Source organism: Lonchura striata, chromosome 2 (assembly GCF_050655825.1).
Source record: "Lonchura striata isolate lonStrDom1 chromosome 2, ASM5065582v1, whole genome shotgun sequence".
Taxonomy (NCBI): domain Eukaryota; kingdom Metazoa; phylum Chordata; class Aves; order Passeriformes; family Estrildidae; genus Lonchura; species Lonchura striata.
The window spans coordinates 86,484,372-86,512,346 of record NC_140704.1 but is presented as its reverse complement, the minus strand read 5'-3'; the positions used below and the strand labels follow the sequence as shown (position 1 = coordinate 86,512,346).

Here is a 27,975-nt window from a genome sequence, read left to right as displayed (position 1 = left end):
GACCTTCCGGCGCCTCCGCCCGCCCCGCCCCGCCCCGCCCCGGCCTCCTCCCGGGCAGCCGCGGGACGCGGGCCGGCGCTTTGCTTGGAGCTGGGATCCGCGTCCGTGTGCACTGCGTCCTGCAGCGCAAGTACTCCCGCTCCCTGCTGGAGGGGCACCGGGGCCGGGCGGAGCAGGTGGGCGGGGCGGAGGGTTTGTGTTTCCTTTTGTATTTGTCTTGGCCCTGGAATGGTTCTGAGCGAGTCGCAGGCTGTTTTAAAAGCGGCTTGGGAATGGCATTGTTGCTCAAGGCACGGTCCCGCAACCTGGGTTAAAGCCACAGAGCAGTGCGTGAAGCTCTTCTGGTTGCTGACAGAAAGAAGACGTTCTTCTAAGTTTCAGAAGGGTGAAACTCCTGCATGTGTGCAGTTCAGGTTGAATGAGGATCTAAGGAGTTTATCCATCTACTGATGACATAGTTAGTAGTGTGTGCACTGAAGTTTCTTTTTTGTTTCCGGTCCGTGGCCGCGCAGTTCATGTTTGACAGAGCTGGTCCGTGACATGCGCGGTCTGGCCTTGCCGTGCAGCTGCGGCACAGCTGGAGCGGCATGTGTCGTCCAGCGGCATTCCTGCCTGGATTGGCCTACACTCTGGTGCCTTAGGGAGCTGCTGGACTCCCTGCTAATCTTCCGTGGACTGCTAGCTCCCTGACTTTTCCAAGTATTGGATCAGGAGAGCTGTAGTTTGGAATTTCATCCTTAGTTGCCTGTAAAGCTCTGAGTGTGATCCAGCAAATCACAGGTTGTGCTCCCATCTTAAACATTGTGTTTTGATGTGTATCTTCCAGCACGACAACGTGTTTAAAGGCTGCTGGCGTGGTAGTATTATTAAAGTTACAGGGATTCTTAGGAAAGCTTGATAGCTCAACAATTACCTTTTTTCCCCCTATTTATTCCAGTTGCACTTGTATCACGTAGGTGGAAGTGGCGTAGCATCTTTGAAGTGTGTATAGAGCAGCAAAGCAAGAGCAGTGTGCGCAGCATCCTCATCTGAGAGCAAGTGTGTTCCTGGTTTATGGTTGTTCATCTGCAGGTGGGCATGAATGATTTTTCTCCTTTTGGGCAATGATACTTGGCAGTCTGTACACAAAGATCTTACGGTTGATGACAGAGAGAAGATGTGTTCCCAAGGTGAAACTCTTCAACTTGAGCAGTTTAGATCAACTGATCAAAGGAATTTATTGGTCTATTGTTGACATAATTAACTTCTAGGGAATTCAATAAGCTAGTCAGTCAAATTGAATTATGTATTTAAGATGAATAGCAACAATGCAACACATATAAAACTAGGCACCTGGAAAATGTTAATAAATGCCACAAATATTTAAACAGCTTTCTGTATCTAATTCCAAAGACTTGTTTGATTGTATTCTCTCCCATTGCTACAAGGATTCATTCACACTGTTGCATACACACGCAGTACCTTGTCTCAGGTGATCTGCATGTGCATCTCCAGCATCATCAGCTTTTCTGGCTGTGTGGGTTCTCTTGTTTCCACATGCTCTCTGTGAGAGGTGTGATTGCTCCAGATTTTTGTGCCTCCCTGCAAGCTACTGGTCCATTCACTAGTGAACAAACTTCTCTCCAAGTTCACATCTATGCAGCAAAAATGTGTGTGGCTACTTTTTGCACCCTTTATTGTTCCTATACTAGCTGGAGTAGAAAACTCACAATGTCTTACAGGAATTCTGGCTGCTCTGCCTGACCTAGGTAGAGGTCATAGCACTATTAGGGCACCATCTGACCATGTCAGACTACATCTTGGCTGCTATTTCTTCTGTTGCCCTCTCCATTGCCCCTGCTGTTGTAAATTTTTGTGCTTCTCAGACATTAACAGCTTCCCAAGCTAACTCTTGTTCTAGCAGACTTGTTGGTAGTGTCTGGTCTATAATGTTGTCAGCTTACTCCTCAGCTTTTCTTGTATAGAAGGTTTCTGTACTATGGTGTGGTCTTTGTGGGAAGCTGATTTTCTTTCTCCCTTTCTGAGGTATGAGTGTAGTAATGAAGCGCTGCTTTGTCTTTATTGGTTTTATTCATTTGTGGTCGGGTGATGCCACCTGCTGACAAGAGTGTTAGGTGAAAACACAGCACATGACCAGGATGAATCTGTATTAATACAAGGATCTGAGGGTATTTAAACTGTATTTACACTATTTTACATGAATCATCATAATTAGCACAGTTTTTTTCTTTTGGAAAAGGAAGGTGAAAAATAATTTTGAGGATTGCTTTGTTGTATGCGCCTTCTGTGCACACATGTGCATGAAACCAGTTATGTAAATGAATTTATTTAAAGGTTGCTGTTAAAGTAATTACTAATAATTTTAGATAATATATGTCATTAATTTAAAATGAAAACTAAAATGGAAAACATAGTAGAAGAAAATACAATGAAAACCTCAACATTTTCTAGTAATTATATTTTTAATGAAATTCATATATAGTACAGGCATTCTTAAGAACCTGTCACTTAGTTTTGCTACTTTTGATCTATAATTATCAAAATAATTTTTAAAAATCCTGTAGGAAAAACCTTCTGCACTATGGGGAAAAATATCCTGCCATATCTATGGAGTACAATTTTCTTATACAATTCAGATATGTTTGTTTCCTCTTGAGAGAAAGAGAAAAAACAGATACTTCAAATTATGTAGCCACAGGTTTCCATAACTCAGTGTGTCTGGCTAGGACACTGAATGTTTTCTGAATGCTTTGTGGAAGTAATAAGTGAAGTGCAGCAAACTGGGCCCAGGTATGGGAGAGGTACCTCAGATTGGGAACTGAAAGTTTCTCATACTAATTCTAGGTATTTGAGTTCTACTGCACCTCCTCAGCAATGAGAAAATATTGTCAAAAAATTAATTTGCAATATTCACTCTAAAGACATTCTGCTTCTCTCTCTTATTTACTTCTGCCTGAAGTTAAATCTGTGCTGTTCTCTGTGTCAAAATAATGGAAGAAAACTTCTTGCATTTAAATTTTCATGGGACAGGTGAATGGAGCTAACTGAGCTAACCTCAGAGTCAGGTTGCACTTGTGTAAGGAGCTCCCTTTTGAAATACAAAATTAAAGTCAGTGTTTGTGCTCCAAAATACATAGTGGGCAATAAAGTGTAAAGTCATTGCAGCAAAAAATACTGATTTCAGAAAAGAAGAAACTGAGAATTAATTTTTTTTTTCTTCAGCCTTGGTAGTTTGACTTCACCAGGTCTATGTTTTGTTTTCAAAGACAGCTTGGAAAAGTGAACAAAGCAGTCACTAACTTGAGATGGAAAATATATAATAATATAATAAAAATACTATATGTTTTCATGTTGTATTCTTTACAAACTAAATTCTTGATATTAGAGGTATTGTTTTATTACTGGAGCATCAAGGCAGTACAGAACATAGGACCAACACCACACATCCTTTGCAACCTGATCTACAAAGTTTACTTGTGAGAAATTACTTCACTTTAGATCAGTTGCCTCATTTCCAAGTTAAACACTGATTCTGCTATCTTTATCTCTTTTTAATCTCATAAGCAAAGTAAAATCTTTCTTTTCTGCTTATAAGAAATTCATTTTAAATTCTTTTTTCCCCTGCAGTTTCTCTAAAAAAATAGCATGTGCTGTGAGTCAAAAAGGAGGTTTTTGCTCCTCTATGCAACACAAAAGGGGCAGGCAAAAGCCATAGCTGAGGAAATATGGCAGCAAGCAGGTGCCCATGGACTTGAAGCTGATATGCACTGTATGAGTGAAATGGATAAGGTGAGATACTCCATGCTGTTTTGAAAAATATGTATTGAAGAACTGCATTCTTTTTCACATGCTAGAGAGGTGGCTCTTGATGAAGGGTAGTAGATGCACCCACCTGAAAAACACCATCTAGTGTAAAATTTTTCTTCTTTGTGAATCATTAATTTCAACCAATACTCACAGCTGCTTAGTAAACTTCTGCCAAAGATAAATCTTCAGATTTTTTTCTTATTAGAACTGTAGATTAATATGTCTTTATCTCTCTTCTAACAATGATTCAGTGACTTGAAAACTTTTTATGTATGCAGTAGTGAATGAATTCTGTACTTACAGGTCAGGTTTGCTGTTACTAGAAATTGTGGAGTTGCGTTATTTGTATGTTTTATTATCCCTGTATTATGTATTGGTTTATTCCTTTGTACCACCGTGTGCAACTTGGTTTATCCCCAGTTTTCCTGCCTTGTCCTCCCTTCCCACCTTTCCAGTATCTATCCATCACCCTGAAAGAGGCATTTTACCCACCCCGGGTGCCTTGTCTATCACTCGGTGCCCCTTCCCATCCATCCAGAAGCTTCCACCTTGGGCACCGGGTGATTGGGCGAGGACCTGGGGCTCCCCCCATATCCTTCCCCCATTGGACCCCACCATATCCCCCCATCCCGGAGCCACCCCCTATCCCTATCCCCATTGGTCGTTGGATACCCCTCCCTTACAGTTTATAAGCCAGTGCAAGCACCTTGTGCTTGTTCCTGTTGGCTGGCATCGTTCTAGGATATTTGGCCCCGTTGGGCTACAATAAACTTGGACTTAGCCCCCAGCAGGATCCGCTCTTCATTTACCACCGCGAGGCTTGCTAGCGCTGCTCGGGACCCACAAAGGCACTCTCCAAACCCCAGCTGGGAGCGGCGGAGGGTGCCTCAATCGCCCACTCTCGCCCCAGAGAAGAGCTAGCCGGGGCTGAGACAAAGGGAACCAGGGCGGGAGCGCGGCAAGAAATGATGCTTTTTTTCCTTGTTGTTTGTTTTTTGTTGGTTTTGTTTGCTTTTGATTTTTTGTTGTTGTGTTTTGTTTTGTTTTTGAGGTTTTTTTAAATTTCTTTTGTTGCATTGATGTTCTGTGTTGTGTTAACTGTGGTCTCCAGCATGGCCCAGTGCTTTTGTAGGTCTTCTTGTGCTGCTTAGTATATGCACTCATTTCAATTCCCACAGGACTCACTTCAATTTATGTTCTAAAACAAAATAAAATGCTTGGCTGGGACAAGGAAGTGGCTTTTTATTACTTGCTGTTATCCAAGAGTAAGAATGTGAAAACTTAGTTCTGTAACTAAAAGCATTATAGACTGTAATTTCCTTCACAAAGTACTCTTAACTGTATGCTCTCAAACAAAAATACACAAAAACCAAACAATCAGAACTTGATAGCCTGGAATTTCATATGAGATGAGGAGAAAATAACATCTAAAAGTTTTTCCAATGCACTTGAAAATGTGAGACATTTTGAATGAATGTGCAGTAAGTATGGAGCTGAATGTTAGAAAGAGACTTTTATGCAGCCAGCAGGGAATGTGAAGATTCTTCTTAGATTCTTACATTTAATTTCTTCTGCATTTGACAGGTTTGGAGATTAGTTTCAGGAAGGTGATAGAACATTTCTAGCCGTGTTATTGGCCTGCCACTTAAATAAATGTATTTTGCCAAATTTGGCAAGACAATTCAGAGCTGCAAATTAATTATGAATTGAGAATGTGAAAATTCAGCACTGAGGAAAAAAAGCAACTTCTGCAGCTTTGTAAATTTTGTTGCATATAAGCTTCCGTTTTTTTCCCTGGTTTTCAGTTAGAAAGTCTGACTTTATGTAGCTTTTGGGTATTTTCAGACCTTGTGAAGGGCTGTGGATGGACTAGGTGGTTACAGAGCCAGTAATAGTAATTCTTGCCATTAGCAATAGTAATTCTTGCCATTCAAAAGTGAATGGTCCAATACTGCTCAGGTTTCTGGAACACTGGCTGTTTCCAATTAGTGTCTCTCACCTACAGTGAGAGACACTACTTGTGTCTCAAGGGGTAAGATAAGGTCATAAATCTTTAGTTGGGTATGGTGATTATGTTTTATGAAGACTGAAATGAAGTGGAAGTGAGGTAGGAGCAGTAAAAAATAGGAGGCTAAATGGAGATCGTCTTGGGTCACATTGTGTGTAGTCAGCCTTGGATGAATTATCTGAATAAGTACATTTGTCATGATATGTATTAATTTGGATGAGACAAACCTGGCTGTCTGATCCCATCCTCTTCTTTCAGCAACTATGCACAGCTTGAGCAGGCTGCTCACTGTTCTTGAGTGACATTGCTATCTTCAGCTGAGGAGAATGTTTGAAGGAAAAAGAAAGAGTGAAACAAACCTGAAATACAAAGGATATAGGAGAAAGTAGAAGGTAGAGTAAAAAACTGTGTAGTTGTGTTAGGTTCTTGCTGGTCTGGTGATGTAGAAATCCTCACAGTAGCTGACACAAATTATTGCAGAACCTGTATCACCAAATGTTTAGTTTTCAAAAGGTCTCTAATTTAGCATATGAAAATCTGCAGTGGAGTAAGCAAGAACGTAGTGAGCTAATCATTCCTTTGTTCTAATATGCCACTTCTTAGTTTCTGAGCTTGTATCTTTTTTGGTTTTTTTAATGGAGTTCATTTTAGTGTATATTCTCATGTGATACCAGTAGACCCTTACTTTCTTTACTTCAATAATTTGCCTTTCTTTGTAAATGCAGTAATCACCTGTGCCAATGCACTGCAGAAGTTGTGGGTCTCTATTATCAAATCAGCTGTGGAAGTTTTGAAAATCTGAGTCCTTATTGCAACAGGACCCTTAAGGCCTTTTTTTGTACAACTGTTTGGAAAGTCTCAAGATTTTATGAATACTTGGAGCTTGCCTGAACTTGTAAAAGACAAAAGGTGTGTTTGGAAGGTTCCTGGGCCACAACTCATTGAAGTCTGACAAAGTGCCCTGGGAATATCCTTGCATGTTTACTCTCTTTACTTCTGCTTCTCTAGGTCTCTGCTGTAGGCCGCTGTCAGAGGCAAGACATGTAGTAATTTAAGTTTACCATGCAACTGCTTTTAGCTTTTTCAGGAAAGATTTGGAAACGTTGCTAAAAATAAAATAATTTTAGTCTGTTTCTATGTGTTCCTAGCCTTTTTGGGTTGTAGGTGTCAGGTAATTTTTTACATGGTTTGGCAAGGAGATAAAGTTTGAGTGATTGTTGAGGGAGGTGTTTAGAACATAACTCCTCAAAATCTGGAGTTTTGAATTGCAGTCTTGAAATTGCTCTGAGTGAAACACAGCACCTCTTGCAATCTATTTTCTCATAGTCCTGTTATTTTTATTAAACTTAGAGTGCTGGGAGATGATTTAAACTGCAACCCACAGGGAGCAGTAGAAGGAGCTTAGGTTATTATGGCAAAAATGAGGCTAAGGAATGCTCTAATAGCAGCCTATGTGAGCCAGACTAGACAGCAGGAGGCCAAATCCATTGAGTGCTGCCTGATAAACTCATATTTGACACTGGTGGAGAAGTTCTGCATAGAAGAAGCTGCCCAGAAAAGGGAAATCTCTACCCTTAGAAGTTTTCAAAATTCATCCAGCTGACTGACTGCAGTGCTGTCTGTTAGTCATACCTGGGGCATGAGGTGGGACTAGGTGGTCTCCAGAGGTCACTCCCAAACACTGGGCTGGAGCTGTGTTTCACAGAGGTCACTACCTACAGACATAAGGGTGCTGTGAGAGCAATTTGTGGGGGTGACCCGACTGATTGGCACAGTGCTGCAGCCTGCTAAAGATAGGATAGTCAGAGGTTCTGAGTGCTTTTTACATGAGAAGTAATAAATGGTTTCATGAGATCCAAATTTATGGAACTGACACACAGTCCCTACTACAGGCAGTTCTTGTCAAGTTGGTATAATGGGAATAACCCCATGAAACTTTGGGAAATGTGGGAGCCCAGTATTAGCAAAGGAGAGACAAGTGAATTAGGGGCAGGGTGGATGGGCCAAAATTAATCAGACTATAGAGCACGGTGTCTGATTATCACTCTTCAGAGCTACCTTAGTTCCCCCAAAAGGACTGGGTTTTTTTTTGGGGTGTGATAATCTCAAAGGTCTTTTCCAACCTAGTTAATTCTTTGATACTGTGATTCTGTAACATGGACGTTATCAGACAGAACCAAATGATACTTAACGGTATTTAGAAATGATCCCTTCAGTTTGTATGGCCACACCCTACTTATCTGTGTAGAATCATGAGGATTATGGCTGTGTGACTGTGATCATATATATAAAAATACTTTTTCCACTTGAAGAATACTGTAAGAACTGTGTAGTTAAGCTGAGTGCAGTTGTGAAGTATTCTTCATTTATGTACTAGTTTCAAAACGCTGCCCTTGGACATCTGTAATGGGATCATAGCATATTTTGGGTTGGAAGAGGCTTTATGATGTCCTCTTGCAGCAGGGTCAGTTGAGGTCAGAGCAGGTTCTTCAGGGCTTTATCAAATCTAGTCTTGAAAACTCCAAATATGATCATAAATTGCATCCCCAAAATTGCTTGTAATTACTTGAAAGATTTTCTGTGGCTTAATATAGGTAAAATGTGATTAAATGGTTTTTGTGTACACTTGGGAAGAAGAAAGGTGGGAGATAGAGTATCTAAGGCCACAATTATGTATCAAATGGCACCTTCTAACTTGTTCTATTGTTTGTAGTATAACCTGGAAACAGAAAAGGATCCTGTAGTTATTGTTATTTCCACTACTGGGACAGGAGACCCTCCAGACACTGCCCGCAAGTTTGTAAAGAAAATTCAAGACAAGACCTTGCCTCCTGACCATTTCGCACATCTCCAGTATGGATTGCTAGGTGACTTAGTGTTTTCTGTTATTGCAGAACTTGTCTGTCAGTGAATAATTTTTATATTTCTTTTATTTCTGAATAGGCGATTTGGGCTTTTTTAAGTGCTTATAAAACATTTATTTTTATAAACAGCATTTTTATATTATGTCCTCTATGAGCAATAAAGGAAAAACATCATAAAAATTATCTGAATGTAAGCTACCAATGTAATTTTTTATAGCTTAATTTTCTCTCTGCATAAAAACTATATGATATAAGCTATATATAACTGTTTGAAGTTTAAATTTTATGTCAAGTCTCTACAGAGATTAGTAAACTAGATTAGTTTACTTGGCTGTGTGAGTCATTGGGCATTTTTCCCTACAGAGGGAAAGGCAGTATAAAAACTTCTTAAAAGTAAAAACCTTAAATCTTCTCATCTCTTTAAATTTGCAGTAATGCTTTAGTTTTGAACGCTGTACTCATCAAGAGAATGAATATACCTTCAGCTTAAAGATGGATAAGCAAAATACTGATTTGGCAAAGTACATGATATATCTTGAGCTGATTGTAAGGTTAGTTTGTTCAGCTTTCATTTATAAATTTCATTTATAAACAAACTCCAGAAATGTCTATTTAAACCTACATTATTTTTACCTGACAAGTTTAAGTTGATGGATGGGAGTGAGGAAATTTCTAAGTTTCTAATAAGGAAGGAACCCATTAGAAGGAAATTTGTACTGGATATATAATGTATAATAAGTCTGAACTATATGCATCCTAATCATGTAGCATTTTGAGAAGCTGTTATGCTATTGCCTAGTTACACATAACAGTTTGTGAAATGGGCAGGTTTTTCTTAGCTGACTGCATGCATATGTGTGTGTGTGAAGATAAGTATTATATTAACCCTGAATTTTATTATAGCAGAAATTATTATAGTGTCTAAATTACAATGTGATTCAAGTTTAACAGGTTATTAGTCTTAAAAAACATTCGTGGTATCCATCTAAACTGGTCCAATGAAATGTTTGCTCCAAGTACTGTGCTTGAGAGAAAGAAAAATCCTCTTAAAAGGAAAAAAAAAAAAAAGAAGAAAAGGCTGTTAAGAGGGGAAAGCTTCTTGTTTAGAATCACTCCTATGTTTGATCCTTTTTTTTTTCCTGCAAGTTTCTAATATTTTAAAATTTCCTTTAATACAATTTATGTTGCTGATATTATTAACAACTTAATCCTGAAAGATAATTTATTTTGGTAATTCACACGTAGTTTATCAGTTTTCAGTTCCTTGTATTTTTCCAGTTAGAGGAATTTTGTATGTTTTAAAAGCCTCAAACTAAAAGCAATATTCTTCTGGCATGTGAAAGATTGAAAGCTAAGTGTTTTCATAGTATTTCTCTGTCTTACATTTGGGAAGGAGGTGCCACTTCTTCAACCCTATTTTGGGGCAAACACAATTTTTTTTGAAATTCATATACATGCATGTATATTTCAATGTAGCATCTGAATAATATACTTGCATATGCAAGTGTTTAAGTATTTATAGATATTATAATTATTTTTATCATAGAAGGCCTTTGTTGGATAGAGCCTTTAAGATCATCCAGTTCTAACCCCCTGCTATGGGCAGGGATGCCTTCCACAGACCAGGTTGCTCAAAGTCCTATCCAGTGTGACCTTGAACATGGAATGAGGCATCTCTAACATCTTTGGGCAACCTGTACCTTACCACCTTCACAATAAAGAATTTCTTGCTAACATCCAATCTAAACCTACTCTCAGTTTGAAGCCATTCCTTATTGTCCTGTCACCACATGTCCTTGTAAAAATCCCCCATGTCTTTCTTGCGGGCTCCCTTCAGGTACTGGAAGACCACAGCGAGGTGTTCAAATTGCTCCAAAGCCTTCTCTTTTCAAGGCTGAACAAACCCAGTTATCTCAGCCTTTCCTCCTAGGAGCAGTGCTCCATTCCTCTAATTATCTTGGTGCCCTCTTGTGGACTTGCTCCAACATACCTGATTCTTCTGTTTGCCTGCAAGAAAAGCCTGTCCTGGCTTTGTGTAGCCTGGGAGGCTGCCTGACTGACACAATTCCCCTTGCCTTGAATTTGCTAGGTCTGGGAGATTCAGAGTACATGTTCTTTTGTAACGGCGGAAGGACAGTAGACCGACGACTTCAAGAACTTGGTGCCCAGCACTTCTATGACACAGGATTAGCAGATGACTGTGTAGGGTAAGAGCTTAATGGGTTTGGATTTTATTTCTTCATGATGCAATATTTGTGTAGGCATTTAGCTAAATGTTCTGAACCTTTGAATTCCATTGAAGCTGGATACTCGGCACCTCATAGAAATGAGTTCTGCCTCAGCATAGTACACCTTTTCAGTCTCAATTGCCATTAAGTAAAACTCCATTTTGAAAGTGTGAGGAAACATCTGTAATGAAAAATAGTATTTAGCAGTTGTAGAAATTAAATAAGTCAAAGAAAGTAAAGAGGTCTGAAAATGTAGTTTCTTTTTTATTTTCTATTTTTTTTTCTTTTTTTTTTCCTCTTTTGGGGATGGGCAGAGGATCACTTTAGAATAATTATATAAGAACTTTTCTCTCTTTGCTGTAGAGGAATTATGTAAGAAAACAACTCCCTGTTCTGCTATTCTTTCTGGCCAGTAGGCTGCAGTCTTGGCTTAGTTATTTTGAACTGCTGCTTTTATTGGTTCTGTGCATGATGATGCAAGGCATTTTGAACACAAACATTGTCACAGCCATAAAACTTACCTCTTGTGTTCTGAAATAATAAAAATGGGCTATTAGTGTAAGCTATTGATGTTGCTGTTGCACAATGAAAAGTTGCATATTCTGCTGCCATTCCTTCAACTTTCTGTCATAAAGTTCACCATATAAAAGAAATAAAAATGAGAAACTGTAAAAAAAGCAAGGTTGTTATACATTTTAGACTCTGTAAATTTACATAGTGGTAACAACTAAATAATTTTTTTTGGCAAAGAAGTAATCTTGATAACAGCTGCAGATATATATTAGAAATGGAAAGTAAATAGTGTTTTTTGTTTTTGTGGTCTTTCATTATTTGTAAATTAACAGTCCAGGAAGTCACAATAATTCATCCATGCATTTCTTCTTTTTTTTCCCCTCCATTCCCAGTTTGGAATTAGTGGTTGATCCTTGGATTGACGGACTTTGGCTTGCCCTCAAGGAAGCATTACAATTGCAGAAAGAGAAAGAAGGCATGAACAGTGCTGTCAGTACTGTTTCCAGCTCTCTCTCTACAGCTTCACATGTTGTGCAAGAGCTAAAGCTAAGCTCTGAAGTACAGAACTTGAAGATAGAAGATGAGGGAGCAAGGGGTTCTGATAATCTGTCACAGAAATTGGATGACATCAATCTTGTGACTCCAGCTAGAGATGCAGAACCTTCACTTCTTCATTCTGTCCCTCCTGTCTCTCAGTCTGCTCTTAATATTCCTGCTTTGCCACCAGAATATATAGAGGTGGAGTTTCAGGACACCCAGGACGAGGTAAGGACTTCCCTTTGAGTAATGGAAGCCTCTAGTACTTGTAGAAATATGAGTGTATACTCCTACATAAGGCTCAGAAGAGCAAGTGAATGCTTACATAATGGATATATGTCCCCAAATGCAGGAGGCTTTTGAATTTTAAGTAAAAAGTCAATTTGTATTGAATGTAGGTGCCACCATATGGGTTATGGACACTTATGTCAAGATGTAATGCAACTAAATAATAAGTCGGTATTGCACTGTCAGGAAGGCAACAATTCAAAGTCCTCTGTGGCTTACAACAGTGAAAACATCTTGCTGTAGTTAAGTGCACAGTAAAGTTTCTGTTCAAATATGCTGTACTTTCAGAATGCACTAAGATGCTGTAAAATTGCTCAAAATCGTACTGCATACTTAGTAATTGAGAAATTTATCATTGTGAAAACTTGATTGGTATTTTAGTGTGGGAAATGGAAGATGAACTGTAGGTCAAAAGCCGATACACTTTTCATGTTGAAGGCACATTGAACAAAGACCTGCTGTCCTAAGAGAAGAATTAGCGTGAGCTGGAAGTCATCTCCAGTTGGCAAGAGTGACTCAAACTTTTCTAGTAGCCTGTAGAGGGTAGATGTTTCAGCTATCCATGCAAGGAAGCAGTGAAGTCTGTCTGCTCTTTAAATGACAGGGAGCCAGGAGCTGTGTGTAGTAACAAATCCAGCATTGCTACCCACTACCCAAGCAATGCAGAACAGGAGGTTGCAGCCCGGATCAGCCAAGAGTGCAGATCATCGGGCAATTCTGTGGAAATCTTGGCCCAAGCCAAGAAGCTGGTCTCAAGATCCAGGCCTGGATCAACAGGATCTGTGTCCAGTTATGGGCGTGGTTGTGGTACAGCTGCTGACCAGTGCTGCTGTAATGTAGCTGTGGCCAGGGCTGAAGAACCAGTTCTGAGCTGAGGTGGGATTTCTGGTCCCAGTCCTCTGGTGTGGCTGCTCATGATCATGAAAGCCCCTTAGTATCCTCAGACTCTGATGCTCTCTGTTGAGACTGTTAATGGAAATGCTGAGAGAATCACATAGTCTAGCTAATATAGTTATGGAAGGGTGTATGGATTTAAACACCGGATAATTTTGCTTTTCTTTTAAACCTCATATTGTTGGTTTTGCTCAATAATAATGAGCAAAATAATTAAAATTCTTCAGGTTTATGATTTAGAGGTACTCTTGTATTAAAGAGTAATAGTTGGGTTAAATGTGCTTCTACAGTCCTTAAAAGAACCTGTATTCTTAAAGTCAGCATATATTCAGGCTGATTCCTGAAATAGTTTTTCAGGTTCTAATACTGGTGCCTTTTCTCTATATAGAAAAAAAAGCTTGCTTTGGAACAGCAAATGGAAAAAGCTGAACCAGCTAATCTGGAACTCGGTGACAGATTAAAGATTAGAGTCCAGATTTCAGATGTATAAAGCAGGGTGGTCGTCTTGAGCCCTAGAAAGAATCAAATGCATGTTTGTGGGGTTTTTTTTTCCTTTGGAACTCTTATTGACATATTTGGATAGATTTTGTCAACGAGTAGGTTCTATGTAGGGTCATGTTTGGTTTTGCAGTTATCACACAATTCATGTCCTTTTTTGGTATCTCACATTGCAACAGCAGGTATTTTTTGCCAAGCAGAGCTGAAGCTGATGTGTTTTTAAATTCATCAAGGTGAGGTTTGAATGTTTCCAAACAGAGACTCCCTGCCATTTAAAGAAGGCCTGGTACATGATCTCTCCAGTTACTTAAATGATTTTGTCTTAGGCTGTTGAGTCTCAGGGTTGAATTAGCAAGTTTCTGCATACTAATAGCAGAGCAGACTAGTGAGTTGGTCTAAAGCATTTCTGGGAAGTGTGAGATAATACAATTTAGCTTAAATCTTGATTTCATTATGCCTCTAATTTGACTTGGAGGGAATACAAATGTAGACAATTACAACAGTCCATCTGATGCACAATGACTTGATATGGCCCAAGCTATTAATCACCATGTCAAAGTCTTAAGAAAACAAAGAAACTTCCAACTGTTGGTCTCAAGAGATTCTCTTGTCTCCTTTTTAAATTTAAATCTTCAGATTAATGAATATTCTCCTATTTATTGGTGGGATGATTCCTTTACATTTGACAGAGTATTGTTAAAGGCATTTAGTATCCCTCCTGCCTCTTTTTATTTTTGTCTGCATTGATCTCAAAAGAAACTTTATAGTGATGAGAAGTGAGGGCTGTATTGTGATCTTCAAGTGGCAGCCTTTGACATATGTGATCTGGAATTATTCTTGGTGCCCATTTGTCATACTTGGGGCACATTCTTACCTGTATAGAAATGTTATAACATGATGCTGTCTTGTAGAGTGGGTTTTGCTCATTAGTTCTAATTTAAAAAACCTTTTATAAGTTGCCTGTAATAGTAATCCCCAAACGGACCACAAAGCCTTAAGATGTAAAGCTGCAATGATGTAACTTCTGTTCTTACTTGTCTATCCTATACACCTAATAATCCTTTAATTAAGCAGGAGTTTTCTGGGGTTTAACATAAATGCCATTCTCTACTTGGCTATTTTCAAGGCAGTTCTTGAAAACTGAAACATCTCGCTGCATTTGGTAATAACATAGGCCCATTAGACTGTTCAAGCCTTCTGACTTGTTGTAATTGAATATATGCCAGTTATTGCTTAGATGTGATTTTTGTGATATTTTAAAAAGAGCAAAATATCATATGTGTATAGAAGATTCATGTTTTTCCTTATTGTTTTTTGAGTTGTTTTCTAAGATTGTTTCAAAAACAACCTGCACCAACAATTCCTGTATGTCATAGTAGGATGTCATAAAGCTGATTTGCATTTTTAGTGTAAGTTTATGTGTCATCTTTTTCAGAATCCGCATCTGTCTTCACTTACCTCAGAGGGAACAACCTTTGAAGTGCCAGTTACGAAAGCAGTTCAGCTCACTAGGGAAGATGCAATAAAGACTGCATTGCTCTTAGAGCTTGATATTGCAGTAAGTTGGTGATGGCATTTTCTTTAGTGGGTTAAAATAAAGGGTGAAAACCATGTGTGTTATGTATAATAACTGAGGAGGAAAAATTATTTATTTGACTGTTTAAAAAGAAATGCTGATACATTTTGTAAATGTTAAGTTTGATTTATTTGTTGAAAAATAGGACTCTGTGGAAGTCAAAACAGGAACAAAGTGTCAAGTTAATGTCTTTGTTGTTCCATGGATATCATATTGCGTGAAATACCTTTATGAAGGGAATTTGCAGTGGAGAAAGGCAGACAGAATATATTGCAAATTAATAATCTTTCAGTTTATACAAGTTGAAGAATATTCAGAAACTGTATAGTAAATTGTGACTGTTTATTATGGTGGGTATTCTACACAAGTGAAACAGTTTCACTAATAGGAATTATTAGCTCTTGAGCACTGTTTCTGCCTTCGACATTCATTTGATATGACTTGTTAACATGCTACTCAAACTGTCAGCCTTGGTTTAAAAAATGGTTTAGTTTATTCAGTGAAGATCATATTTTGTATTCTGGTTTTAAGATGAAAGGCAGGCAGACAGTGTTCGATATTACTTTACAAGTAATCTTGGAAAGGATGTTGCTTTTGGGTGGTTTCCCAGATTGGTGGAATATTACTTTTGGGATATTGTGATTTTTGGCAGTACCTTTTGTTGGACACTCTTAGCCTAATCTGTCTCAATATACGTGAGACATCTCTAAATCTCAGTTATAAATATATTCTATTTAGTTTTGAGCAACTGATTCTTTAAGTGACATGGTTTTTTTGCCTGTATTTGTGTGTGCCATATGTGTAAATGCATTCTGCCATAAGCACCCAGTGAAAATTTAAGCATTTTCTTGCATTTTTCACCTAACATTCTTGCCAGTCTGTATATGCAGGTCACTCACCTGATGCATAAGAGGAACATAATGATGCAAGTATAATTCTGTGTGTTCCTTTAATAGGCAGAAGCTTGAGTTGCACACAACAGTTTGAGCAGTTGCACACAAGAATCTCAGGAGCTAAGTAGAATCTAGGTCTTAAGATTTAAATTTTCACTGTGCTCTTGTCTGGTTATTTTTTTTCCTTTCCTCCAAAAAATAAAAGCAATTCTGGTCATTTCTGTCACAATTCATGAAATAGTTAAACTAGGAAATTTTCTTTTAGTGATGATATGTATCTATAAAAGGTTGCATTAATTATGAGGACTTCATTTCTTTGGTCTTCTCAAACCAGAAAATGTAGAACATCAGTAATTAATGATCTGGGCTGATTATATAACACAACCTCTTAATACGTATTTATTTTCCTTCTGTTCGGGCCGCTCAGCAGTTCTCATTAAAGAGTGTCCAAATATTTAAACCAGATAAGGAAAGACTTATTTCTAATTAGTAAGGTTAAGCCTGAAAAGAAAACATGACTACATCATTTCTGATGTGCTCAAAACAGCAAAGTGTTAGTGCAAAATAAAAATACTTGACTTATTGTGAGTACAATAGTGGGAAGGTTGTTGTCAGGAATGGGAATGCCTTGGTTTGTAGTAAGATTTAATAGAAATGTTTCATGTTTTAAAACAGAATACATCTTTTGAGTACCAGCCTGGAGATGCCTTCTGTGTAATATGTCCCAACAATGTCAGTGAAGTGGAAAAGCTTCTGCACAGTTTGGGGCTTTGTGAAAAAGGAGACAGCTTTGTTTGTATAAAAGTTAAGCAGGGCACTAAAAAGAAAGGTATGGCACGATGGACTGGTCATGGGCCTATGCTCCTTTCTGTGTTGGTATGAGTTGGTGTACATACTTTTGAATATTTTTACTGTTAGTATGGGGGAACACAACTGTCTTTCATGGAGGCATATTGGAACTCACAGTGATGTGTTAAAACCCAGAATGTATAAGAATGCTGCTGCTGGTTTTACTGTAGATGAGTAGATGAGCCCTTGGCTGGGAACTGCAGCATGGCATTGGCATTCATCCATTTCATTCTTAGTCTGTGCTTCTTCATGTTTGTGGAGATAAGGCTTTAATCATATAACCTTACAATCCCTCACTTGAAAGTAAAATCTCCTTGCACAGCACTGCATGTCAATCTGTTTTACATCCCAAGAGGGCTGCACTCCTCAAGGACAAACCTTAGTGCTGCTGCAAGGTGCCTTTTAATGGACTTGCAGGTCTATGGATGTGTTCTGCTGAGTCACTTCAGAAGAAGTGGCTTCAGGTTCAAAGCATGCCTGTGTATTGCTGGCTGGACCTGTGTGAATTATTCTTTTCTTGTATTGCATTTGGTGTCTTAATGGTTCTGCTGAGTTGTGTCTTTATTTCCACAGGGTGGTGTAGGGGGCTCTTTATTGTTCTGGTTTATAGATAAATCAGTTCTCACTGTGAGATTCTGTGCACCTTTGTGGGCGGCACAAGTTATCCATTAAGTATGAGATGTGTGATGCCACTTTTGTATATTAATACATGCATGTTTTACTTTGTTTTTGTTCTCTTTTCGCCTACTAAACTAGGAGCATCTCGTCCACAGCACATCCCTGAAAGAAGCACTCTCAGATTCATTCTAACCTGGTGTCTGGAAATAAGAGCAATTCCCAAAAAGGTGTTTATGTGTTTTTTCTTCTAAAGAGAAATCAGTGATTCTATGCTATATGGTCTCTTACAGATCTGTCCTTGCTTTGTGAGTAGTTATGGTATCTCTTGGTGAATAAGGATTGTCAGTTTGTTTGCTACTGTTTCTACTTTACTCTGAAAAAAGTCAATTCTGGTAGTTTATCTGGCAGACATTCCTATTCTGTGGTATCTTTGATTCATGACTAGTCTGGAAGTAGAAAAGTATTAGATAACTTGGTGCCAGGTAACTGGGAAGACTGACTGAACCTAGCCCCATAGTCATTTTAAAGTAAACAGTCTTTTTAGTCAGAGGGAGCCACACCTGTCAAGTTCTGTTGCTAAAATACACATATTGGTGTATGAAAATGTACTGCAGTGTCCTTTACATTAGCTCAGTTGGTCAGAGCATGGTGCTGGTAACCCTGTGTGGGCCTTTAACTTAAGAGCTTGTGTTATGATCCTTGTGGGCCCCTTCCAACTCACAATATTATGCTAAATCTGTGAAATTTTAAATCTTTATTTTAACATTTCAGTAACATAGCAGTATTCAAAGGAAGATTTTTGCTTTTTTAGTGTTTGTTCTCACAACATGTATATATTATTTTCCTTTCATTTTGTGCATGTAAAAAAATCAAAGTTTTGAACTGAAAATGCATCTGTATTTCTAGTATTGTCAAAACATATTTTAAAGACAACTTTATGTGAAAGATGAAGTTAAACAATTGTGTTATCAGGTCTCTGAGGAAAATCAATTTTTCAGAGGATCTTTTTAATCAATTTAGTGGATTTTGCAGCAGAAGAGAATATTCATGTTGTTTCAACCTTTTCAAAACCGCATTTAGTGTTTTTGAAAATTTGTCTTAGGAATAAGGGTAGGCAGAGAGTACTGGCTTGGGAATATCACTAAAGCCAGTTTTTATAACCTGTCTGCTGTATTAAGTCTTCAGCCTAAAATGTGCTTTGTGTGACTCCATATTCAAAACTATTGTCTGGAAGCTCTATGGCTGAGCACACATTATTTTCCAAGTATTCCTTTGTGTAGAATGTGTCATCTGATTGCATTTGGTGTTTTCTATCACTTTTCTTTTATGCACCATGTCTATTTCCATTTCCTTTTTTGAAAAAAAAAACTTGTAACTATTTACATCTGGTCTTCACTTTATCTTACAATGCTCAGTTTAACTTTCCTTTAAGAAAAGTTTACACTACCAGTGTGTGGGCATAAAGTATAGAAGAAAACACCACAACAACATTAACATGACTCATTTAATACCATACTTTATTTATAGTCATATATCTTCTAAGACTTTTGTTATTCATTTTCTGGCTTCTGTACCCTAGCAAATGGTGTTTTGTCTTGAATTGTGTTATGGAGCTGCCTAACTAAAGTGTAAATAGGGGCAATAAGAACACCTTTCAAAAACCTGGAATTCTTGGGTGGAATGACTTGTGCCTGTTTTTTTGTCTCTTCCTTGCTCAGTAGGAAAAGTAGGATTTTCTGATGTGCGAACTCGTTGCAGACATTAGGAGGGCAATAAAAAAAATTGATAAAGTTTATTATCCATTAAACTAATTCCTGTCCCCAGGCAACCCAAGTTTTTCCCAGTTTTGTGATCGATTTTCCAAATTGACAAGTCTTTTTACCCTTCACTCTTTCCTTTCTTCCCTGCAGGCATTTTTGCGAGCTCTTGTAGAATGTACGAGTGATGCGGGAGAAAAACGAAGGCTTCAAGAGCTTTGCAGCAGACAAGGAGCCTCTGATTATACTCGCTTTATTAGAGATTCTAATGTTTGCCTCCTGGATTTACTTCATGCTTTTCCAAGCTGCAAGCCTTCACTTAGCCTGTTAATTGGTAAAAGACTGATTTAGATCTAATTAGATTTGGTTTCTGAAAATGCGTCAAACAAAATGTTCCGTTTCCAAAGAAAGGGGAGTAACTGTTCAGTTAACTGCTTTAAGAATATAGTTTCTATAGTGATCAAGCTGAAACTCTTGTTGAGGAGCAAATCTCTGTTCTATAGTTCATAGTCTTTGGCTTTCTTTCTGCAAATGTTTAGGATCACACCAATGCTTTGACTCTGCATTACTCCTGTACGTAAAAAGTAAGCATAAGGTGCTTGTAGGATTAGGGTCTTTATGAATCAGTTCATCAATTGCTTGCAATTAAAAAAGACATATTTTTACAGCTCCTAATTTCTCTGCCTGCATGGTATTTCCTTGCATTTTTTACCTGTTAAAATAGAATGGTCTTCCCAGTATATCTGTATTTATGCTATGTTTAACACACTCACTGGGTTCCTGATATAAAATACTGAAAGGATGGGACTATAGCTGTAACTATGTCAAATACATCTGAAATTTCTGGCAGGTATTTTTCAAATTAAAATCCAGAGTTTCTTAATATGTTTCATAATATGAGTCAAAGAAATTGCTTTCTGTCTTCCTGTAGTCATTTTGTCCACCCTAACCAAAAATTGCTGAAGGGGTTTAGTGTCTTAAGTGATTTCACTGCACTACCTTTTCTTAACTCCTCCTAGCAACTAGCACCTTTAAATGCTTTAAAACCTCTCACGTAGAAGAGCACCTTTAAAATATGTCAGGATGTGCATGTCCTGGCAAAAAGAGTAGTTCTGCTTATGTACATACATAGGTAGATATAAATGTGTGTGTGTCATATATATAGGGGGGTTCTTGTTCAAAAAATGCCCCATGAACCCCTGTGTCTTGTTTTTTCAGCTGAGATTTCAAAACTTCACAAAGGTAATCAGTGGTTTGAAACTGAGCTGACACATCTGCTTCTAGGACATTATATATAGGAAACTTTCAATAAAGCAATCTCTATTGTGAGAGCTTTTGAGCTCATAGGGAAAGGTAGGGAAAATTAAATTTCAAGCTTCACCTCATCTGCTAGCTACTGGCATCTCTTCTGTATACTTTACAGTCACTTTTGTTTGACCAAAAACCCCATAAATTAACTGTTATGGTCTCATTGTATAGGATTTCTAATTGATGTTCCACAAAGTCTAAAACGCATTCAAAACAGAGTTCAGGTCTTAATTGCCTGTTTCTAAACCACAATTGCTGAATGTTACTAGAATAAAATTGCAGTTAAATTAAAATAACTTGTAATCTGTTAATAGTAAATAGTACCATTCATAGTAAACATTCATTATACAATATCTTCATTGGAGTGAATCAAATAAGTGATACTTTTTTTTTCCCTGTTCTTTAGAACATCTTCCTAAATTACAAGCCAGATCCTACTCTGTTTCAAGGTAATGAAATATTCAAATTGTGTTATCTTAGTTATTTAGATATGGGGTTTTTCTCAAATATGTTTGTGTATGTTAAAATCTGAGGAAGAAGGAGAGGAGTGAAGGAGAAAATGTAGTTGTGACCCTGTTGCAAAACACATTGCCTATTTCAAAGAATATTGTTTTGGGTGTATGGCAGGGCTTTGGTAAAGCTCTCAAGAACAAGTTCACACACAGGTAAATCTGGTAGGAATTTGGATTTCCTTCTGTAGACACTGGCCTTTGAGTCCAGCCTTAAAACAATTTCTAACTAAATATAAGTATTATGCAGTTAGCTGAACATTGAGAATCTTGATTCAGTTTAAATAGTTTGGGCTGCAGACAGATCTGCTGCAAGATTGTACAGCTGTCTCTCAGGTTTGAGGTTGGTTTTTAATATTTTTGTCTTTGCAGTTCAAACTTATATCAACCAGGAAGGCTGTGCTTTGTATTTAATGTTGTGGATTTCCCTGCCAGTCCCTGTAGACCAGTCTCACGGAAAGGAGTATGTACAGGGTGGCTTGCTGAGTTAGTTGCACCTCTACTGCACCCCAGTAAAAACTCTCAGAATACAAAAGGAGAAAGCTCTTTAACTGAAAAGGTATGAATATTAGTTCTAGAGACATTAACTGTTAAATCAATGCATGTCTGAAACAACTGCAGGTTTTTTTGTTCGCTGCTGTGATGCAGTGCATGTGCTTTGGAACATGCACCTTCATTTTGCAGTTCTACCCTACTTCTGTATAACATGTCCTGAACTTGATTCCTAAACACTAAAGTTAAATTTTACTTTATCTATGCAAACCTAAATTGTGAAATTTCCCATTACGGAAAGGCCAAAATTGTTTTCCACTCCTCTGTAGTCCTAAGTGTATCTTGAAGGATGTTTACATGGACTAAACTACTTCTGTGTAATTAAATGGTCATGACTGTTTGCATCACAAGAGAGAGGCACTTGGTCATTTCCAGGAAACAGTGGCAGGTAATAGGGGACAAACTGTAAAATTCACACTTCTTGTCAGGTCTTGCAGAGTTTGCAAAGGCCAAATTATTGAATATCACACAGGGGCCAGTCCTCTGTGCTTTTTTCTGATGTGTATCAGTGATTGTTTGCCACAGTTTATATTACAGAGAGAAGGTACTTTATTTTTTTTTCCCCGCATTTCATTTTGTGGCAGAGATTCTGTGTAATTAATTGATATCAAAGTCACTAGATCTAATCTAATTATTAAAAAAATAGCAATTCTACTATATAATTGATATGTGTGATATACATATCTTTTCTCTAAAAGAACTACTGGCAGCCTAATCTATATTTGATTATGAAAAATGGAAACAAGAATATAATTTGGTTGAAAGAAAACTGTGCCAATAATTCAAGGTGTCAGTCAAACAAAATGGGGGAAAACACCATACAAGTAATCTTCATTTTTTAAAACTAATGCAAAGATTAATATGTGCATCCTATATCTTATTCCAGTGTTCACGTCTGCTCTTTATTTAAAATATAATTGATTTGAAATTAATTAAAGATCAAACAAGACAAAGAGGTGGCTAAAAAGAAAAAAAATACTATTACAAAATGAGTGTGGAAAAAGTTTAGAAATGATTTTGTCTACTGCACAAACTAGAATTCAGCATAGACAAATGGGCAGCAATAGATTGCAGAAATATATGGGATAACCATACAAAACAGATGAATGTTATCTTATGCAAAAATATATTAGATTAATTGAATATACTTTAGAGTATAAATGTGTTTACCATTTGCAGTCTGTTTTAAAAGAATGACCAGTTTGGAATCATTAATAGGGTAAATAAATGCCTTACTCAAATGTGGTGTGAAGTGTATATATATGTGTGTGTGTGTATATATATAAGTATTGTTCCCCACCAGCGAGAATTATTCTATTTTTTTATCATCATGGACCTAGAAAAATAATGCTCTTCAACATTGTTATGTCTGTAGTGAATTAAAGTATAAAAAAATAAATTAGCAGTGCTAAACCATTTAGATTTACACAGCAGTGCTTAAATAACTTGGTCTAGTGCCCGTCTTCTTTTTTAAACTTGAAAGTAAATTCAAATCCTTTCATATTTAATGTGCAAAACAAATTAGATATTTGCTATGACTTTAATGTATGAAGCTCTGCCATGGCTGCTGCTGAGTCTTGAATAATCTTTCAAAATTAAAATAGTAATCTCTTATTTTCTATAGATTACGTTGAATGTGTCTCAGAGGATAGGAATGGAGCTCTTATGAAAATACTACTTCCTTTCTGACACAGATATGAAAATTAGAATTACTGTTTATCACTGGGATTATATAAAACATTTTCCAAGATCTTTGAGCTGTTATGTCCCTCCCCTCACCCATATACTTTTGGAAATCATGTAAAACTTTCATGAAAATTAAGAAAGCAGGCTCTTTATCAGTAGGCTTCAATTCACTATAAACAAATTCAATTCACTATAATCAAATCCTCCCAAATGTGAAAAAAGGTTGAGTTGCTTTGATAGCTATAAACTAGCTTTACTTCCATTCGAATGCCAACACCAAACTTTCCATGCATTCTGTAACACTATTCCCCAGTTTTGTGGTGCAATCAATTTTCATATTCAGCACCTCATGTGTGTGTGGTTCCATCAGTCCTCCAGATGGATTAATATGTTTGTCAATATGGTGTGGTTTTGTTGTTTTGGTTTTTTGTTTTTTTTTTCCTCCAGAGACTTCTGTGAGATTTTATTCTAAATGTCTGTGTGGCATTAAAGATGAACTCTGAAGCTCAGGATTTAAAAGGGTGTGTGGGTACATATGCTGTGTAAATATTCTGAAGGTTCTAAAAATGTCATGGTGTTTTTACTGCTTAAGAATACCCATATTTTACCTAATTTTATTTTAGATCTCTATTTTTCCTCGTCCAAACAATGCTTTCCACTTACCTGCAGACCCATCTGTGCCGTTCGTTATGGTTGGTCCAGGAACAGGAATTGCACCATTTATTGGTTTCTTACAACATAGGTATGTACGAAGTTGTTAGCTGGAGAGCAGCCTTTATGTTGAGGAGAAATACAGCCTGAGGGTTTTAGTATTAATGCAGTTATTTTTTTTTTCTTCTTGTAATGGTGGTAGTCTGATTACAAGGAGTCTTAATAATTTTGAACAAGCATTGTTTGTGTATTTATTTGTTTTTCAAAGTGTAAAACTTACATTTTCATCTGACTATATTTACTGTTCATAGCAGATATATGAGAAGTTGGGTGAATTGCAGAAATAGTAATAAGGAATTAAATCCTTTATCTGTTTGTGTTGCTGGTGGAAGTCCTGTAAGAGTATGATAGTTTTTATGAAGTATTGATAGGCTTAATTTGTTGTTCAATCCACCTCTTTGAGAAATGACATCTGTATTAAAAGGCATAGTGAATGTCAAGTTTTCTCCCGTATTCTCTTATTTCTGTGTGATTTACATTTTGGTGTTTTAAAATAAGGAGCTTGGCACCAGAGCCTTCAACTCAGCAGTAGTCTTGGTGTTTGGGATTTTGTGTGTGAGGGAAGGTGGATCTCTTATTTTCCCTCTCCAACTACAGCAGCATCATTTTGCAAGGCAGAGATGCTTGTTCAAAAAGTGACAGCACATCACCAAGAATATGTAAAACCTTGATCATTCTGAGGAAAGGAAGAGCAGGAGTGAAGTATTTGGGTGGGAATGGTTCTAAGTTTTAAAGGTAACCAACACATATTCTAGTGTGACATATTCATTAGTTCCAGCAAGGTAATGGAGTTTCTTGGGTCCTATAGGAATTTTCAAAATATTTTATTTGAGAGAAAATTGAAATTTTGATATGATGTTTCTAACTCCATGCTTTGCTTTAGCCAAATCATTGTGTACTCCTTAATTTTGATTCTCAAATATACCTTTACCTCTCAAAAGTATTTTGCATTTTTTTGAAGTATAAATGAAATATTTCTTTCTTAGTGTAACTAGAAAATGGCACCTAAAACCCCTTTAAACTAATATTTCCAGCATTATTTCAAGAAAATGAAATAATTTTTCTGATGATGTGGTAGTTAATAAATTGTTATTCATAATATCTAGCAGGTATCTACAGCTAAATGGAAAGCCTTCTAAAACTGCTAAGTTTTCCCAGGTGGTTTTACATAGTTTCCAATGAAGGATAAAAGGTAGTGATTACCTTATTCAGCAGTCTGGATTATTTTTTAAGATGTTTGGATGTGTCAGTCTTGACTATTCCAATATGAAACTGTGGCAAAAAAAAAAAAATTGAAATTGATTGATCTTGAGCTGTTCTGAAAGTGAGTAGTCAAGAAAATGAAATGAGGGTTTGACTTTGATTTACCTAAATTGTTTCACGTTTCTGCCGATACAGAGTTTTTTAAAAATATTACTTTAAATGAAAATTAGGTTATGTATATTTCTGATTTTGCAGTTGATAAAAAAGGATTGGATTTTTTTTTCTTTAGGCAGAAGCTCAGAGAACAACATGCAGACTGGAAATTTGGAGAAACATGGCTGTTCTTTGGTTGTCGGCATCAGGATCGAGACTATTTGTTCAAGCAAGTTCACTATTTAACATCCATTTTGTGTTCATGAGGGAATGCTTATCTCTGAGCCATTGCTAACAGGCTTTTATTACCTTTCAGAGATGAGCTCCAATGTTTTCTTGAAAATGGAACCTTAACTCATCTTAAGGTTTGTTTCTCAAGAGACTCTTCAACTGCGGAAGTGGCCCCACCTAAATATGTGCAAGATGTCCTTAGGCTTTGTGCTAAGGAAGTTGCCAGAGTCCTGCTGAAAGAGAAAGGTTACTTCTATATATGTGGGTGAGTAGAGTGGAAATTGACTGTTCAGAAGTTTGAGGCTTTGGAAAGTTTGAAGGAAAAGACCAGTATGATGCTGAAAGAGCCTTCCTGGAGGGCTAGACAGTTATCTCTGTGTCCACTGTTTTCCAGGATAAGCTTGAAATACAGCTAGTAACCACACAGTTCCACGGATTGCTTTAGTTGCTTATTATTTTATTTTCCTTTTTTTGTTCAGTATTCAATTAAATTATAAGATATTTCAAGCCAGTAGATTTCTCTTTAAAAAATGACATATATGCATAGATGTGATGAGAAACTGCTCATCTGTGAGACAATAGCAGTCTTCTGTGTTCCAGGTTTAGGTGCTCAAGAATGCTAAAGCTTAGTCATAGTAATAAATTTTATGATGGGAGGTTTTGTTTGCGGATGCTAACTTACCTGGAGGTTCAAGATTTTTAGAAAGTTTGTTGATAAATGGACAAACTCTTTGACTGTAGGGCCCAATGTTAATGCACTCTCCTGCAGGTATAAATGCCAGCTATTCATATTGAAAATAGCATTATTAATAGGTGAGGGGTTTGGTACCAATTTTTGGGTGTTTTTGTCTTTAATATTGGAACTTTGTAGTGACATAGGAATCAAAACTCATTCAGCCGCTCCAATTCTTCCTTAAAGAAACTATTATTCCCTGCCAGCTCAACTAGGGTTGCAAGGTTTTTTACTTATGAATTATAGCATGCTGAAAACTATGTAGTGTTTGATTGAGGGAAACCCTAGTTAATGTCAATGCTCAGCTACAGGAAAACTCAGAATCATGCTGTACAATATAAAAGTTGTATTTTTGTTTGGGATTTTTTTAATGATTCTTTCCTATATTGTCCTGCATCTGAAGCTATTGATAAATGGGAAAATACACAATCACAATTTTCCTCCTCTATTTTTTATTTTTCAGAGATAAGAAGCACATGGCTGATGATGTAAGTGAAGCCATAGTAGACATTTTAAGCATGGAAATGGAAGCTGACAAATTGGAAGCAATGAAAATCCTGGCCATGCTTCGAGAAGCAAAACGATATTTGCAGGATGTTTGGAGCTAAATATTTAGCTTTTCTTATATCTTTGTAATACAAAATACTTCCTTTTACGCATCTGTTTTGACTAAAAGTTACTGCCAAAAAATCTGTCAGTAGTCACACAAAGGTTAACTTTCTCTATTGACCTTTCCAACAGGAACATGAAACCTTTTAAATGACAACAAGCCAGGCTGGCCTTTGAAGTGTATGTTTTTTTGGAGAAGTTTCATAATGGACTGTCTCAGTGCTTGATTTTCTCATCTTAAGATTAGGTTGATGTATAAACTAAAAACTTCTGCACTTGTACGAGCATAATTGTATGCTGACATTTCATCATGTATCTTTTCCTGTAATATATACATAAAGAAGCTACAGCGTAAATATGTTACACACTGATCTGTGCATCTTGAAATACATTACTGACTTGCCAAGATTTACTTGAACACTTCCTAGATACTTGCTGAGACTGCTGGCATTTTTTCTTCTTGCACAATGACAGTAACTGCCAAAAGGAATGAATGTCCACAATGTTGCACAGAAAGGTTACTGAAAATTTTCAGCTCCAAAGTTGTCTTTAAATAATTAGCTTTTCCATCACAGCATTACATCATGTCTCAAAATTTGCAACACGCCATTCTAATGCTTATTAGATCTTCCTGCATAATTCTTTTGAAATTGTTTTCATTCCCATCTCTGAAATGTTTGTGGTTTATGATAAAACCCACCAATTGCATTGAATTTGGTTGATGGAAGAATATTGCTTGGTAAATACTTTCGCAGATTACTAAATTAATCTCCTTAAGTTAAAGACAGAAAATACAGTGTTTTGGAATTAGTTGCCCTTATATAGGGCCACTCACTGCAAAATAAAGTGGCTGAAAGCAAATTAGTGAAGTGTCTGGTTGTCTTTCTAACAAGGGACATCTGGAGTACAGATAGGTGGAAAAGTAAAAGTAAGTCACTCATGCTTCTCTT

The 27,975-nt window shown here is 37.2% G+C and overlaps 1 protein-coding gene across 23 annotated transcripts; it reads left to right on the top strand.

Moving 5' to 3' along the window:
- Window positions 1–31: 31 nt before the first annotated feature.
- Window positions 32–27,886, top strand: MTRR (5-methyltetrahydrofolate-homocysteine methyltransferase reductase). Of its 23 annotated transcripts, none has more exons than XM_085573642.1 (17): window positions 32–176; window positions 957–1,071; window positions 3,628–3,789; window positions 8,529–8,682; window positions 9,112–9,230; window positions 10,769–10,886; window positions 11,813–12,185; window positions 15,073–15,195; window positions 16,782–16,935; window positions 17,712–17,800; window positions 19,484–19,664; window positions 21,045–21,087; window positions 21,520–21,706; window positions 24,009–24,127; window positions 25,589–25,681; window positions 25,769–25,948; window positions 26,880–27,886. In XM_085573642.1, exons 6-17 carry the CDS (start codon window positions 10,789–10,791, stop codon window positions 27,022–27,024), a joined length of 1,785 nt encoding a protein of 594 aa, XP_085429768.1. In that variant the 5' UTR covers window positions 32–176; window positions 957–1,071; window positions 3,628–3,789; window positions 8,529–8,682; window positions 9,112–9,230; window positions 10,769–10,788; the 3' UTR covers window positions 27,025–27,886. The 23 variants fall into 23 exon arrangements, with proteins under 23 accessions (XP_085429768.1, XP_085429765.1, XP_085429763.1 ...); XM_085573639.1 differs by lacking the exon at window positions 9,112–9,230 and adding an exon at window positions 6,541–6,724; XM_085573637.1 differs by lacking the exon at window positions 9,112–9,230 and adding an exon at window positions 6,541–6,724 and having other exon boundaries at window positions 938–1,071.
- The last annotated feature ends 89 nt before the right edge of the window (window positions 27,887–27,975 follow it).